General features: G+C 44.1%; 1 protein-coding gene across 1 annotated transcript in view; it reads left to right on the forward strand.

Annotated features, from left to right (window-relative positions):
• The window catches only part of als2b (alsin Rho guanine nucleotide exchange factor ALS2 b), a 37,227-nt gene that overhangs the window by 6,149 nt on the left and 13,974 nt on the right, over positions 1 to 17,104 (forward strand). The window contains exons 13-19 of the mRNA XM_067260203.1: positions 26 to 188; positions 273 to 404; positions 761 to 889; positions 3,589 to 3,659; positions 3,763 to 3,829; positions 3,965 to 4,167; positions 4,373 to 4,438. Of these exons, the coding sequence (XP_067116304.1) occupies positions 26 to 188; positions 273 to 404; positions 761 to 889; positions 3,589 to 3,659; positions 3,763 to 3,829; positions 3,965 to 4,167; positions 4,373 to 4,438 (831 nt within the window). The remainder of the gene's footprint in view (positions 1 to 25; positions 189 to 272; positions 405 to 760; positions 890 to 3,588; positions 3,660 to 3,762; positions 3,830 to 3,964; positions 4,168 to 4,372; positions 4,439 to 17,104) is intronic.

Here is a 17,104-nt window from a genome sequence, read left to right on the forward strand (position 1 = left end):
CCTCGTCCGTCCCTCTCTCCTGCAGGGATGTGTTTGGGAAGAGCCCCGAGGTGCTGCAGCGCCTGGCTGAGTCCAGCGATGAGGGCGCTTCCCCCTCCGACCTGCTGGCGGCGCTGTTCCACCTGCCTCTGCTGCACCTGCAGCAGTACGCCCGCCTGCTCCTCAAGCTGGCCGGCTGCTTTGAAGCGGTAGGGTGTGGAGCGCGCTCACTTGACATGCTGTTCATCCACTATCGACTCGCTCCTAATTGCGTGTGTGTGTGTGTGTGCCAGACTTCTGAGGACCACCAGCAGCTCCAGGAAGGCGGCTCCAGGTTCGAGGCGCTGGCTCTTCACCTGAAGAGGAAGAGGAAGGAGGCAGAGTACACCTGCCACTTCTGGAAGAGCTTCCCTGGCAAGATGACTGTGAGTGTGTGTGGGTGTGTATGACTGGGTGAGAATGTGTGTGTGTGTGTGTGTGTGTGTGTGTGTGTGTGTGTGTGTGTGTGTGTGTGTGTGTGTGTGTGTGTGTGTGTGTGTGTGTGTGTGTGTGTGTGTGTGTGTGTGTGTGTGTGTGTGTGTGTGTGTGTGTGTGTGTGTGTGTGTGTGTGTGTGTGTGTGTGTGTGTGTGTGTGTGTGTGTGTGTGTTAGTAAGTGTGTGAGAGTGGGCGAGGGACTGACTCTGTGGAGAGAGAGAAAGAAAGTGACAAAGAAGTAGAGCGAGTGAGCCTGACAGTAGATCTGCCTGCATGCGGTTGGTGCGTATCGCCTACATTTCCCAGGATTCCCTGCGGAAGCCGCACCGCAGGCTGATCTGTGAGAGCAGCAACAAGGCTCTGACGCTGCAGAACGCCGGAAGGTTCTCGGTCAACTGGTTCATCCTCTTCAATGACGCCCTCGTCCACGCTCAGGTGAGCAACACGCACCCACACACACACCACACACACACACCACACCACACACACACCCACACACAGGAACAAGTGCCTGGGTCCCGTCCTGTCAGTGATATCTAACTCAGTTTGAAGTCTTATCTTGCGTGTTGGCTCTTTATAAGTTTCCAGTTTGTGTTTGTCTTTGTTCTGTCAGGGCGTGGTGCCTTATAAAAGCCTCGTAAGTATAATGCCAGTTCAGAGCCCCCAGGTGGTCAGGGCTGGCCTTAGGACACTGCAGGCCTGGACACACACACACACACACACACATACTGTTATCATGAACCCTAGTTATCACCTTTTAACACAGACAGCACCGCATCAAAAATATGGTGAGAAATGGGTTCCACATTTCATGGGGATTCTTCTCTGGGTGCACAGGAGAGAAGCTCCTCTTGGAACAATCTATGGCCTATTACCCTCCTTCAACCCTGTCTCCATCAGAAACACACCCAGGCCTGTCTCCATCAGAAACACACCCAGGCCTGTCTCCATCAGAAACACACCCAGGCCTGTCTCCATCAGAAACACACACCCTAGGGCCCATGTCCGCCAGCCTGCAGCTGAAATGTCCCTTAGCCCAGCTCTGGCCCTCTGACCACAGGGCTAGGACACTAGGGAGAGCTGAACTGACCATAACCAAGACTCCGGGTTTACACCTCCACACTGTTCCTCAAGGTGTCACAGCTGGGATGTATCTGAGGTTGGAGTGGGGTTAGTGCACATGTGTCAAACTCAAGGCCCAGCTTAAATGGTGTATTGAAATAAGTTTAGGCTGCTTTACAGCGTGCATTGACCATAAACGGTACGGAAAAGGACGACATCCCCCCCTCTAGAAAGCAGTGTAGATACACATCAGTGTTCAACGCAAAGTTCCAAGTTTAACTGTGGGTGAAGGCGACCATGGTTTGAATGACAGCACTCGGAGGCAGCCGGTTCTGTAAACGTACCCCTGCATGTTCAGCCAAGGTCCTCAGGCATTCAACCCAAGTTGGTATCGCTCTCGAACTTGGTTAGAGTACTCAGCCAAGCTAGATGCATGTTTCTGCTTCCCCTGTCGACAATTTGGAGCCAGAAATGATAAAGACGTCACCTTCACTAGACAAGGTTTTACCAATTGGAAAACGGCAATGTTTATTTTACATCAAGTTCAAAAAGGTTGCATGCTGTGCGTGCTCGCATTAACTGTGGAAGTCCGTATCTAGCATCACATCAAACCCAGAATACGTCCTAGGTTTGGACTATAAGCCCCGAATGTTTACAACGTCTGGCTCCGTGCCTGATTAACACTCGGATCGATATTGTCGGTCTTGAAAATGGTATCAATATAAAAAATTATACCATCCCCCCAGAAATGTTCACTGCACCCCCAGTCAAAGCAGGCTGCATCCGGCCCTGGATGGAAGGCAGTTTCAAGAAAGATGGCAAAGCAAATACATGTTTGTGCTTCAAGGAGAAAAAACTATGTATTTTATCTTATGAGGCGATGTCGGTCGTTAAAGAGTACCATCTCCGTCGGTCTTTTGACACCAAACACGGAGATAAATATGCCAAATTTAGCCTTCAAGAAAAACAGAAGATTGTCCAGGAATTAAAAGGCGGACTGCAATCGCAGCAGAATATGTTCACAAAAGCTAGAGCTAAAACCCATGTTTTTAAATGTCGTTACATTGTAGTTACAACTGGCCCTTTTGAGGTCAACCATAATGCTGATGTGGCCCTCGGAGAAAATGAGTTTGACACCCCTGGGTTAGTGTGCTGGTGGTGAGAAGTCTTGGTTATGACTGTTTCCTGTCCTGACGCAGCAGATTCACTTCTCCCCACACGGTGATCCTTCCTGTTTCCTCGGGCACACCACACACACCACGGCTACACACACAACACACACACCACGGCTACACACACACCACGGCTACACACACAACACACACACACCATGGCTACACACACACCACACACACCACGGCTACACGCACACACCACACACACCACGGCTACACGCACACACAACACACACACACCACGGCTACACACACACACACACACAGCACACAACCATACACACACAGTCCACGCCCCTCCCCCTAGCGTGCACCTATCGTCCCCTCCCCCCCGCGTGTCGTCCAGCCTTGCCTTGCCCCCCTCTCTCTCTGTGTGTGAGACTGTCCTGTCCGACCGGTCGAATCTCCGTCAAACGGGCCATCAGGCCTACAACCGGCCCTCAGGCCTACAACCGGCCCTCAGGCCTACAACCGGCCCTCAGGCCTACAACCGGCCCTCAGGCCTACAACCGGCCCTCAGGCCTACAACACCGGCCCTCAGGCCTACAACACCGGCCCTCAGGCCTACAACCGGCCCTCAGGCCTACAACCGGCCCTCAGGCCTACAACACCGGCCCTCAGGCCTACAACCGGCCCCTTTTTTTAGTTAACAAGCTTTTTAAAGTCTCAGTCCCACACAGCCTGCTAGCAGCTGGATGAGATGGACGGAAGATAAGTCGCTGCTTCAACTAAAACCACTTCTCCCAGAGGTTAAGTGGCTTGGCCCCCTGCTAGTCGCTCTGCTAGTCGCAGAGTCATATTCCTAGTTATGTATGTAGAAGTGTCTGTCTGTCTCCTGTTGTGGACGGCTCTTCTCTGTAGCTTAACACCCCTGTCATGTCCCACCCTCTCCTCCAGTTCTCCACCCACCACGTCTTCCCATTGGCCACTCTGTGGGTTGAGCCTATCCCGGAAGAGAACACTGGCCAGTGAGTGTGTCAATCACCCTATCAACCAATCACTGCGTACACATTTGGGTGTGTGGGCTGTGTAGGTTCTCTGTGTGAGCGCAGTGTGTGTGTGTGTGTGTAGGTACGGGCTCAAGGTGATATCTCCTGAAGAGACGTTTGTGCTGCTGGCCTGTTCTTCAATGGAGAAGGTAGATTTTACCTCTGGATCCACAGAGATCCTACTGAGAAGAACCAGACAAAAACATGAAACGCTACAAAAACACACCAATTCCTTGTGTGTGTGAGCTGATGCGTGTGTGTGTGTGTGTGTGCGTGGTTCGCAGACCAAGTGGCTCCGCTCCATCAAACAGGCAGTGGACCTGGCTCTGAGCGGGTCGGGGCAGGAGGCGGGGGCAGCGGCCTCGGGGGCGGGGCAAAGGGCGGAGCCTCCCATCTCCCGGACCGCCTCCTACACCTTCTACAAGGACAGCCGTCTGAAGGAGGCCACCTACGAGGGGCGCTGGCTGGCCGGCAAGCCCAACGGGAGGTGAGTTCCCTGGGGAGAGGGTCTGTCTGGCCTGGGTCTCCCTCGTCACATCCAGACAGGGACAGAACAGGGCGCTGCTGTGTGGTTTGAAAGACCGTCTTAGATGCTGCTGGTCGACATGGCCTGGAGAAGGATTTTGGTTCTGCAGGAGAGGTGTGTCTCTCGTGAGGATGTTATTTTGACGGATGATGATTGTTTGTGCTAGGGGTGTGGTGAAGTGGTCTGATGGGAGAATCTACACTGGGACCTTTAAGAATGGACTGGAGGATGGGTAAGAGTTACTGTAACACCAGCTTTTAGAAATGTGCTCCATTCAAATGTGCTCCATTCAAATGTGTTACAATCACATGACACGGTTTGTGTGTGTGTGTGTGTGTGTGTGTGTGTGTGTGTGTGTGTGTGTGTGTTTGTAATACTATACTTGTGAGGACCACAACCTGACAACAGACCTTTAAAGTGAGGACATTTTTCTTTGTGAGGACATTTTGGCTGGTCCTCACAACCAAATCGCTTCAAACTCTTACACAGACCCCCTATGACCATAGGCATCCATCTCTGCAAATTTCACCAAAAGTCCTCACCTATGTGGTAGTCCGTCAAAAACTGTGTTTTGGCTCTATGCTCTAGTGCACCCCTGTAGGCCAGGCTTGGTGTTGCATTCGGATTTTCCCATTGAGTTGCACACCTTTTTTGATTGGTTTCTGAATCAGGGCTATTTTTCTGATTGGCTAGAATTTTTTAACCACGTGACCAAGGGAGAGGAAGGATGTGGCCACCTGCTTTTGCTTCATTTGGGAACCCAAATGCAATACATAGACCTGGATTAACTTGTATATCAGTTACTAAATGTCTCACATATTATATTTGAGCTTGGGGAAAAAAGTAAAAGGGCTGCTAGTTCAATGTTTATTACAATCTAGGCCAAACATAAAGTTTATAAAATCAATGGCGATTTTGGCTTTACATTTTTGAAAAACATTTTTAAGTCCTCATTTTGGGACCAATAATAATCCTCATTTTGGGGCCAATTAAGATTTCTAAATTTGCGAAAATGATTCGGCTTTAGTTTCATTATGATGTGCATCGGGTCAAATAATTCAATGTGTGCGCACATTTGCATTGCCCCTCTTTGTAAGTTTCGCCTTTTCCCACACCATTTGATGGATTATAAGATTGCTGCAACTATTGCCCACATTTCTGTCTGTCAATCTCTCCGCGAAGCACGAAGCGCAGTTGGGAGAGTGGCAGTTTGAAAACGACGCCCCACCCCCTCTGCCATGCACTGCACTCGCGATCTGACTTATTGACAGACATATCATGCTCACTCTGATTGTTTTACATATGTTGATGAATTCTATACGTACATATTAAGGAAAAGGTTTTGAAATTGATATTCAGCCAAACTTTGCATTGCATAGTCTATGCAATTATGTCATTGTATTTGGTATAGATTAATTAATTGCACACTTTGAATAGTCTCCTAACATAAACATTTGTGTGCCAGTCATAAAATATGGGAGACATAAGGCTGCATAATGTGTGGCCTTGGGAGAGTGGTTGTGAAGTGGCAGTTTAAAAACGATACATTTAGTCAATTAGCAGACGCTCTTATCCAGATACCCCTCCCCCACCCCCACTGCTCTGCACTCACTGAATGCGATCTGAAATCTTGACAGAGACTTATTAAGTTTACTCGGATTTTTTTACATTATGTAAATAAATTCTATATAGGATTTTTTTAAATAAATAATACTACTTTTAGCTTGTTCATGAGATTTTCCAGACTTATGATGAAACTTTTTATCTGATATTCAGCCAAACTTTGCATTGCATAGTCTATGAAATTATGTAATTGCATGAAATCTATTTGGTATGGATTAATTAATTAATTGCCCACTTTGAATAGTCTCGTAACATAAACAGATAAACAGTTGTGTTTGTGTGCAAGTCATAAAAGCTGGGAGACATAAGGCTGCATATTGTGTTGCTTTTGGAGAGTGGTTGTGAAGTGACAGTTTGAAAACGATACATTTAGTCAATTAGCAGACGCTCGTATCCTGATACCCCTCCCCCACCCCCACTGCTCTGCACTCACTGACTGCGATCCGAAATCTTGACAGAGATTTATTAAGATTACTCAGATTTTTTTTAAATTCTATTTAGGATTTTTTTTTTTTATAATACTACTTTTAGCTTGTTCGTGAGATTTTCCAGACTTCTGACAAAACTTTTAATCTGATATTCAGCCACACTTTGCATTGCATAGTCTATGCAATGATTTAATTGCGTGCAATGTATTTGGTATAGATTAATTAACCACTTTGAATATTCTCCTAACATAATCAGATACACATTTGTGACAGTCATTAAAGTTGGGAGACCTAAGGATGCATATTGTGTTGCCTTAGGAGAGGTTGGTAAGTGGCAGTTTCATACATTTGATTTGGCTTCCAGCACAGCACAACTCACTCACCCCTCCCCCACTAGGTTCTGAGTGGCAAAGCTTATGACAGGTGGTCAGTGGTGTGTGTAAGTCAGAGGACTCAAATCAGAGAGGGCAATTTAGGCAGGAAAACTGTTTTAAGGATTGTTGATGGAAAACGCGTTTTGGTCACTTTAAGATATATTATTATTTTGTTTTAATTACTTTATAGTTAAGTGAATCAGCCCATGCAACACACTAAGATTGTAATAGTCAGTTACTTGTGGTCCTGTGCTCTCCTGGTCAAACCTGTGTGCCCGGTTTGGGAGTAGCAGATAGTGATCCATTGTTGTTTTGATGGAGGTCCACACCAGCAGTCAGCCACACAGGCCAGAACAAAACCACGCAGGGCAGTACAGTCAGCCACACAGGCCAGAACAGAACCACACAGGCCAGAACAGAACCACACAGGCCAGAACAGAACCACACAGGCCAGAACAGAACCACGCAGGGCAGTACAGAACCACACAGGCCAGAACAGAACCACACAGGGCAGTACAGTCAGCCACACAGGCCAGAACCAAACCACACAGGCCTGTACAGTCAGCCACACAGGCCAGGACAGAACCACATAGGCCAGCATAGAACCACACAGGCAGTGCCGGTCCTAGCACTATTGGCGCCCTATAGGCAAGATTTATCACCAGGTGTGTAGGTCCTCGAGGGTAGGCACATTGCAGCCGATCACCTTCTCAGCAGCTCGGTTGATACGCTGCAGTCTGCTCTTGTCATTCCTGCGGAAGCTGAAGAAATTCAACCTGCCAAAGACAATGATGGTGCACTTCTACACAGCCATCATTGAGTCCATCCTCACCTCCTCCATCACCGTCTGGTACGCTGCTGCCACTGCCAAGGACAAGAGCAGACTGCAGCGTATCATCCGCACTGCTGAGAAGGTGATCGGCTGCAATCTGCCCACCCTCGAGGACCTTCACACCTCGAGGACATGACAGATCTCTTATTGTTCTATCAAGTGCGGAAGCCTGACCGTCATTGTACTAGCTATACAAGGCTTGCTGTCCCCTCACCTCCCAGGTCAGATATGACCACCTGACTGCTCTGGACTCTTGATTACCTGAATGTCTGACTACATAACTGCTTGTCTGATTGCTCCCTCAGCCACATAATACCTGTGATTTATTCCTTGAATGAAGACAGGTGTTTAAGGATATTGTATTACACCAAATTCCTTATCTACTGTATGTACAGTATTTTATTTTCTAGCTAACATTTCTCTTGACTAATGGACATTTTACATGGTCAGTTTCATATAATATGTAACTACAAATGGTATTTGAGAAGCACACCAACATAAGCACAAAAAGGCAGTTGAGAACCACTCATTAATCCACTACCAATCACCTGATATTGGCAAGCAAATCGAAATAACGTTCTCAAATCTGATGTGCTATTAAATATTTATAACATTTTATCAGAACATGTATTCATCTTTAAGACATTTAGTTATGGGTAACCGTTCTACTCGGGCACGAACACATGTCCACGTACATTTATGCATCTAGATATTTAAATAAGCAGTGTTTGTCAACGTGTTTCTGGATCAACATGGATACTTTCCATTGGCGACTGCATCAACTTCGTTTGCATCACGCTAAATGTGAAATAAGTTTCCAAAATTACAAGTACATGAACCGTACTACGGATCAAGAATCTACACAGAAATTACTAAAAAAGGTAAGCACGTTTTTATTAAAATGTATTTATTGTATACAAATATTAGCAACTACAATTGGCCTCGTGAATATGCAGTAGAACAATCCATAAAATCGTCATAACAGCGGAGCTTCTGCCATTCAGACTCAAGCTCCGATCCCGGTAAGTTAGAGTAGGCTGATGCTTGATAAAAAGTTGATTGCTTGTAAAAAAATGATTAAATTCGATGGCGTGTGATTAAAATCCACATTTACCAAAGATTATTCCAATGGATGAAAAAATTTAACTTTCCAAAGATGCATATTAGCAAAGTATTTAGGAGAAAAGATCAAACAGCGATGACGCACGTGGAGTTTTCCGTAAAACCAATGCTAGCAGTCACGCTAATAATATTGTAGTATTTGGTTTGGTTCAATGTATAGCAACAAATGCTGAGTGTATAAATGATGATATTTACATTTATTTATATAATTTGTCTAAAATGCATCCTTTATGCGTCGTGATTCGAGCTTTAGTAAAGGCCGCACATGACGCACGTTAGGCCATTTTGATAGCCACTCGGTGATTAGGCTACATTGGATCATTTAACGTTATCCAGAGAGTGTGTACCGTAAACTCGTTTTAAAATTGATCCATTTGCTATTTCAGATACTACGTATTTAGTTAAACTCTTCATTTCGTTTTGAATAGGTCATGGAGTCAAGGAAAACCCGAGAAAAGGTAACCATTGTTTTTCTGTAGGCTAGATATTTTAGATCCACACAAAACCTCCATTATATCCCTCTCAATCGCTACATAAATCTAACTCAGTCAAGTTGAGAGAAAGTAGATAGGGGAAAGCATGCACCTGCCAAGTGACAAGAGGTTAACTGTAATGCAGTCATTTAATATACCAATATAATAACAGATATTGTGCTGTGTGTATGTATATATATATATAACATAATTTTTTGTTTTTATTTTTTAAAGGACCCTAAGTATGTAGAGAGTAATACGGAATGCAGTGCCTCAGAATATTTGCCGGAGGAAAGCACTTCGGAGGACTCATGTGCATCCCCTTTAAAAAAGCTTGCCAGCGCCTCAAAGCAGCCAGCCAGCGCCTCAAAGCAGCCAGCCAGCGCCTCAAAGCAGCCAGCCAGCGCCTCAAAGCAGCCAGCCAGCGCCTCAAAGAAGCCAGCCAGCGCCTCAAAGAAGCCAGCCTGCGCCTCAAAGAAGCCAGCCAGCGCCGTAAAGCAGCCAGCCAGCGCCGTAAAGCAGCCAGCCGCCACCTCAAAGCAGCCAGAGGGAAGCCTGTCTGAGGCCCCACTAAAATCAGCTCCAGTCACTCCCATGGAACTCTGTGACATGGGAGTGACTGTGGATAATGGTGAGTCATTATTATATGTTAAGAAGTGCAGTAAAGAGGGGGGAAGAAGAAAATGGGACAAAAAACATTACTGTATCTACTGCTTTAAGCCTCAAAGCAAAATAGCAAGACACCTTGAAAGGAAACACAATAAGGAACTAGAAGTAAGTCGCGCAATCTGTTTCTCAAAGGGCTCCAAACAACGTCTACTTTTGCTTGAAAAAATCAGAAACAAAGGTGACTATCACCACAATGTAGAAGTACTAAAACGATGTGATGGAGAGCTTGTAACATGGAGGCAGCCCACACATGATGTATCACCAAGCAAGTACCTGCCATGCAAATACTGTTTAGCTTTATTTGTTAAAAATGACCTTTGGAAGCACCAGAAAAAATGTAAATTAAGACCAGAAGCAAAGTCTTCCAAAAGGGAGAGAGTACAAGCTTCAGCAACCTGCCTCATTCCGAACGGAAGTCATGCTTCCGAAGAAAGCAGAAGGGTTACAGACAAAATGCGAATTGATTTGGTCTCTATGGAGTTGAAGTCGGACCCCTTGATCTGTACATATGCAGAACTCATGTATGACACGCACGAGGAAAGTCAACTTGGATACTGTGCTCAAAAAATGAGGGAGTTGGGTAGATTCATCCTTGCTGTCAAAAGAATAGATCCAAGTGTCAAAACTCTAAGGGAGGTCTGTGTTCCAGCTAGATTCAAGTTGGCTGTATCAGCAGCCCTAAACGTTTGTGGATATTTAAAACAAAAGAGGAGTTTCAATATTCCATCACTGGCCTGCAAGCTGGGATATTCGTTGAAGAGGGTGGCTGAAATAATAGTGGGTGAAAGTGTGCAGCAGGAAGATTCTGCGTCTGAAAAGGATGCAGCAAACTTCATCAAGTTGATCGAAACTTACTGGAGTGTGTATGTCTCCAAACGTGCCAGGACTAACCTAGAAGAGAAGAAATGGAACAAAGATGACATGATTCCGCTGACAGAAGATGTAGTCCTACTCCAAAAACACCTCAAGGCTTTGGAAGACAAATCAAAAGAACAACTGGCTGAGGCACCTAGTCCAACAGCCTGGAAGGTTCTTTGTGAGAGTCTGCTTGCACAGGTTATACTCTTCAATCGGAGACGTGAAGGGGAGGCATCAAAGTTACTGATGCAGACCTATCAGAACAGAAACAGGGCTCCACTTAATGCTGATGTCTACCAGAGCCTCTCAAAGTTAGAGCAAGAACTAAGTGAACAGTTCACACGGCTAGAGATAAGGGGGAAAAGAGGTCGCAAAGTACCTGTCCTCCTCACCAAAAGAGTGACTGCATCACTTGACTTACTTATCAAGTATCGATCTGACGTTGGTGTGCCAGAAGACAACCCTTATGTGTTTGCCAGAGTCGAGGCGCAGACTCCTATCAGAGGCGCAGACTGCCTGCGCAAGTTTGCAGATGCTTGCAAAGCGGCTCACCCAGAGAGACTCAGGTCCACCAAACTGAGAAAACATGTTGCTACACTTTGCCAGATTATGAATTTAAAAGACAATGAAATGGACCAGGTTGCAAAGTTCATGGGCCATGACATACGTGTCCATCGAGAGTACTACCGCATGACCGAAAACACTCTTCAACTTGCCAAAATGAGCAGAGTTCTGATGGCCATTGAGCAGGGGACACACACATACAAGGGGAAATCTCTTGATGAAATCTCTGTCAACACAACTGGTGTGTAAACTTGATATATTCCCTTATACTAATTAATTAATTAATTGGTTTACTAAACAAATTACATTTTTCAGACACAGAAAGCAGGGTTCTTCAGAGACGAGAAGATGCCACAGACAGTATTCCAGACAATGACGAGAAAGGTAAGCCATGATCCTCTGAGGCTACAAGGTTAACCAACCTGTAACTACAGATGTTGGAGCATAACACATTGGCTTGTGGGATTGTATGCAGTCAAAATTGGGAGGATGAAAGTGTCATAACTTATATCATATCTTGCTTGTTTCACAGTTCTTACCATCAGCTCCTCCCCCACCTGGGATTTTGATGCAGATGATGAGACTGGTATGCCATTATACATATTTGTTGGAAATCTTGGCACATTGACCATCAAATTTGTTTAGATGGCTGTTTATATTGTTTGATTAAAACATTAGTTTGTGTGCTTAAATGTTTCAGACACAGAGAGTAAGCTGATTCCAAAGACTGCCGTTCCACCAAAGAAACGACCCAGAACTTCCTCCACTGTTGCAAATGAAGATCCCGGTAAGTTTGAGGCGATTTCAAGACATCCATAGTGAGAGTTGTAAAGGCGCTAAGCACACCATTAAACAGTTAAATAATTGTGTGCTTGAATGTTTTTCAGAAACAGAGAGTAAGCTGATTCCAGAGTGTGCTGTCCCACCAAAGAAACGACCCAGAACTTCCTCCACTGTTGCAAATGAAGAGCCCGGTAAGTTTGAGGCAATTTCGAGACATCCATAGTGAGAGTTGTAAAGGCGCTAAGCACTCCATTAAACAGTTACATAATTTACTTTGTATTCATTTTTGTTGTCCCTTCTGTAGTAGCTGTGAAAGGTCAAAAGATGCCCTGGAGACCAGAAGAAAGGGATGCAGTTTTTCAGCACTTGGGGAAATACATAACTTTACAAAGAGTACCAGGGAAGACTGAGTGCATGGCATGCCTCAATAAAGAGCCTACCCTCCACAGAAGATCTTGGAAAGATGTAAAAAATTACCTTCACAATTCTATTCAAAGCATCAAGAAAAAAATGGCTCGTGATGAAGCAGGATTAAAAGACAAGAAATAAGATGGAGTTAATGGATGAGGGTGGTTAGTTAGATCAGTGGTTCCCAACCCTGGTCCTCAGGGCACCCCTGTCCTGCATGTTTTAGATGTTTCCCTGCACCAACACACCTGATTAAAATGAATGGTCAAAAGCAGGCTTCTGCAGAGCTGGATAACAACCCATTCATTTGAATTAGGTGTGTTGGAGCAGGGAAACATCTAAAGCATGCAGGACAGGGGTGCCCTGAGGACCAGGGTTGGGAACCACTAAGTTAAATGTTTAGTTTAAGCTAAAAATGTTAGTTAGGGGCTAAAGAGGGGTTAGTAAGGGGATGGGGAGCATTGGGGTCCTCATTGTTTTGTTTTAAATGTTGACTACTGATCCAACTACGTTTGCTCATTAAATGTCATGATGCCCCCCTTGTTCATCCAAGCTTTGGACATACAGGTATGACATAAGTTGGAGTTCTAATAAAGATACAGTTTGTCAACTGAAACCCTCACCTTTCTAATATATTTTATACATATTGACAAGGACAGCCAGGAAAGACTGAACACGTGGCATGCCTTAAGATTCCTTGGGATCTCTGAACTGTCTGATTTCAAGTGTGTTGGAGGTCAAAGAAGGTGTTGACCAGCACTGACCAGTTGGTAAAGTCCATTATCCACAGAGCATGTCGGTCATCTAGGTGGAAGCTGGTGGTGAGTTTTCCAGCAAGAATGTTTGCTGGGACGGTTAGGGTGTTTCAATGCCTAGAATTTTCATACAGCAGGCAGGCTGTAGTGCTGGGGGGTCTGGATGCATATGTATGCTTAATACTTGGCAATACTAGTCTATCTTTAACTACTGTGTTTGCACCAACATCACCACAAACCATACTTGATTTACCTAAAATAGTACCTCATTCGGGACAGGTGGAGCAATGCTCCCCACTAGAATAAACCAGGTTTACAAAATAATGTCAAAACATGTAGGATACTATAAGCTAAATAACTAGATCCCTTGTGCTAGCCAACTCGTCAGGTGTTATGAATAGCGTACTGTAGATTTGTTTTTGTTGCGGTTTAGCCCTCTACAAGATGTAAACAGCGAGGTATGAAATACATTTGCCAACATAAGTAGATAAATACATTTGCATTCTACGTTGTTGAAATAATATTTGTACGCGTACGTGACCTAGGTTAAATAATTTCATGTCAAAATTGCAGAACCACACAGGCCAGCATAGAACCACACAGGCAGTGCCGGTCCTAGCACATTTGGCGCCCTATAGGCAAGATTTATCACCAGGTGTGTAGGTCCTCGAGGGTAGGCACATTGCAGCCGATCACCTTCTCAGCAGCTCGGTTGATACGCTGCAGTCTGCTCTTGTCATTCCTGCGGCAGCTGAAGAAATTCAACCTGCCAAAGACAATGATGGTGCACTTCTACACAGCCATCATTGAGTCCAGCCTCACCTCCTCCATCACCGTCTGGTACGCTGCTGCCAAGAACAAGAGCAGACTGCAGCGTATCATCCGCACTGCTGAGAAGGTGATCGGCTGCAATCTGCCCACCCTCGAGGACCTTCACACCTCGAGGACATGACAGATCTCTTATTGTTCTATCAAGTGCGGAAGCCTGACCGTCATTGTACTAGCTATACAAGGCTTGCTGTCCCCTCACCTCCCAGGTCAGATATGACCACCTGACTGCTCTGGACTCTTGATTACCTGAATGTCTGACTACCTAACTGCCTGTCTGATTGCTCCCTCAGTCACCTAATATCTGTGACGTATTAATTGAATGAAGACAGGTGTTTTAAGGATATTGTATTACACCAAACTCCTTATCTACTGTATTTACTGTATCCTCTTTTCTATCTAACATTTCTCTTGACTAATGGACATCGGATTCATTTTATATGTAACTGCAAATGGTAATTGGGAAACACACCAACATACACACAAAAAGGCAGTTGAGAACCACTCATTTATCCACTAACAATTTTTATCTTTTATCAATCTTTATATAACTACTGTGTTTGTCTGCACCAACAGCACCAAATATAATTTATTGTATGTGAAAACGTAGGCAACTTGGAAATAAACCGGTTTCTGATTCTGATTATAATGAATTATTTTGGGTTATCAACCCCTCTGCTAATTTACTAATATGGCCAACATTTTTATAGTTTATGGATTTCATTCATACTTCATTGATTGGTCGTGGCCAGGATTGCTGTAAGCTAAATAATTAACCAGTTTCCTTGTGCTAGCTAACTCGTTGTTAACTGACGTCAGGAGATATGAATACTGTAGATCTTTTTTTTTTATACCGGTTTAACGCTCTAAAAGACTGCAAGATCTTAAAGAAGATTGCCAACATGTGTCTGCCGTATTGGTAAGTCAATATATTTTTTAGCAGGTATCAGTTATTTTGTGAGTGACTTTACTGTATTAACCTGCCTAATTACACAGGTAGTTAAATAGATTTGCATTCGGCGTTGTTTAAATAATTTTTGTGCTTGTGTGCGTACGTGACCTAAATAATTTCATGCGAAAATTGCTAACGCATCTGTAATAGTTCGGTAGTTAAAATACATAATCAAAATAAGTCCATTAAAACCCATACACCACAATCTGCTTTTACATTAAATCGTTTAATTTAAACTCGTGCAAATTGGTTTGTCGACAACTAAAGTGAAAGCCATAGTCAGTATATGAGCGGCATATACCAAAAATGGCGATCCGGTGGTGGACAAAAGAAAAGTCATGTGATCTAAAATCTACCTAGTAACAGAGTAGTAACCAGTGGTCCTCACACCGGCGGGTCTGTGCACATATTTTTTCTTACGAGTGTATGGTGATTTTGAGGTGACTTCTGGCCTCGTGAGAGCCACCTAGTGCTAAAATATATTTTTTCAGGCTCCCTGCTCCTCCAGATAGGGTGGCCCTCACTTCGTGGGGTCTGAGTCAAGGTCCTCACATGGGTACAATAACCAGTATGTGTGTGTGTGTGTGTGTGTGTGTGTGTGTGTGTGTGTGTGTGTGTGTGTGTGTGTGTGTTTGTAATACTATACTTGTGAGGACCACAACCTGACAACAGACCTTTAAAGTGAGGACATTTTTCTTTGTGAGGACATTTTGGCTGGTCCTCACAACCAAATCGCTTCAAACTCTTACACAGACCCCCTATGACCATAGGCATCCATCTCTGCAAATTTCACCAAAAGTCCTCACCTATGTGGTAGTCCGTCAAAAACTGTGTTTTGGCTCTATGCTCTAGTGCACCCCTGTAGGCCAGGCTTGGTGTTGCATTCGGATTTTCCCATTGAGTTGCACACCTTTTTTGATTGGTTTCTGAATCAGGGCTATTTTTCTGATTGGCTAGAATTTTTTAACCACGTGACCAAGGGAGAGGAAGGATGTGGCCACCTGCTTTTGCTTCATTTGGGAACCCAAATGCAATACATAGACCTGGATTAACTTGTATATCAGTTACTAAATGTCTCACATATTATATTTGAGCTTGGGGAAAAAAGTAAAAGGGCTGCTAGTTCAATGTTTATTACAATCTAGGCCAAACATAAAGTTTATAAAATCAATGGCGATTTTGGCTTTACATTTTTGAAAAACATTTTTAAGTCCTCATTTTGGGACCAATAATAATCCTCATTTTGGGGCCAATTAAGATTTCTAAATTTGCGAAAATGATTCGGCTTTAGTTTCATTATGATGTGCATCGGGTCAAATAATTCAATGTGTGCGCACATTTGCATTGCCCCTCTTTGTAAGTTTCGCCTTTTCCCACACCATTTGATGGATTATAAGATTGCTGCAACTATTGCCCACATTTCTGTCTGTCAATCTCTCCGCGAAGCACGAAGCGCAGTTGGGAGAGTGGCAGTTTGAAAACGACGCCCCACCCCCTCTGCCATGCACTGCACTCGCGATCTGACTTATTGACAGACATATCATGCTCACTCTGATTGTTTTACATATGTTGATGAATTCTATACGTACATATTAAGGAAAAGGTTTTGAAATTGATATTCAGCCAAACTTTGCATTGCATAGTCTATGCAATTATGTCATTGTATTTGGTATAGATTAATTAATTGCACACTTTGAATAGTCTCCTAACATAAACATTTGTGTGCCAGTCATAAAATATGGGAGACATAAGGCTGCATAATGTGTGGCCTTGGGAGAGTGGTTGTGAAGTGGCAGTTTAAAAACGATACATTTAGTCAATTAGCAGACGCTCTTATCCAGATACCCCTCCCCCACCCCCACTGCTCTGCACTCACTGAATGCGATCTGAAATCTTGACAGAGACTTATTAAGTTTACTCGGATTTTTTTACATTATGTAAATAAATTCTATATAGGATTTTTTTAAATAAATAATACTACTTTTAGCTTGTTCATGAGATTTTCCAGACTTATGATGAAACTTTTTATCTGATATTCAGCCAAACTTTGCATTGCATAGTCTATGAAATTATGTAATTGCATGAAATCTATTTGGTATGGATTAATTAATTAATTGCCCACTTTGAATAGTCTCGTAACATAAACAGATAAACAGTTGTGTTTGTGTGCAAGTCATAAAAGCTGGGAGACATAAGGCTGCATATTGTGTTGCTTTTGGAGAGTGGTTG

The sequence above is a fragment of the Osmerus mordax genome, chromosome 22, assembly GCF_038355195.1.
Source record: "Osmerus mordax isolate fOsmMor3 chromosome 22, fOsmMor3.pri, whole genome shotgun sequence".
Taxonomy (NCBI): domain Eukaryota; kingdom Metazoa; phylum Chordata; class Actinopteri; order Osmeriformes; family Osmeridae; genus Osmerus; species Osmerus mordax.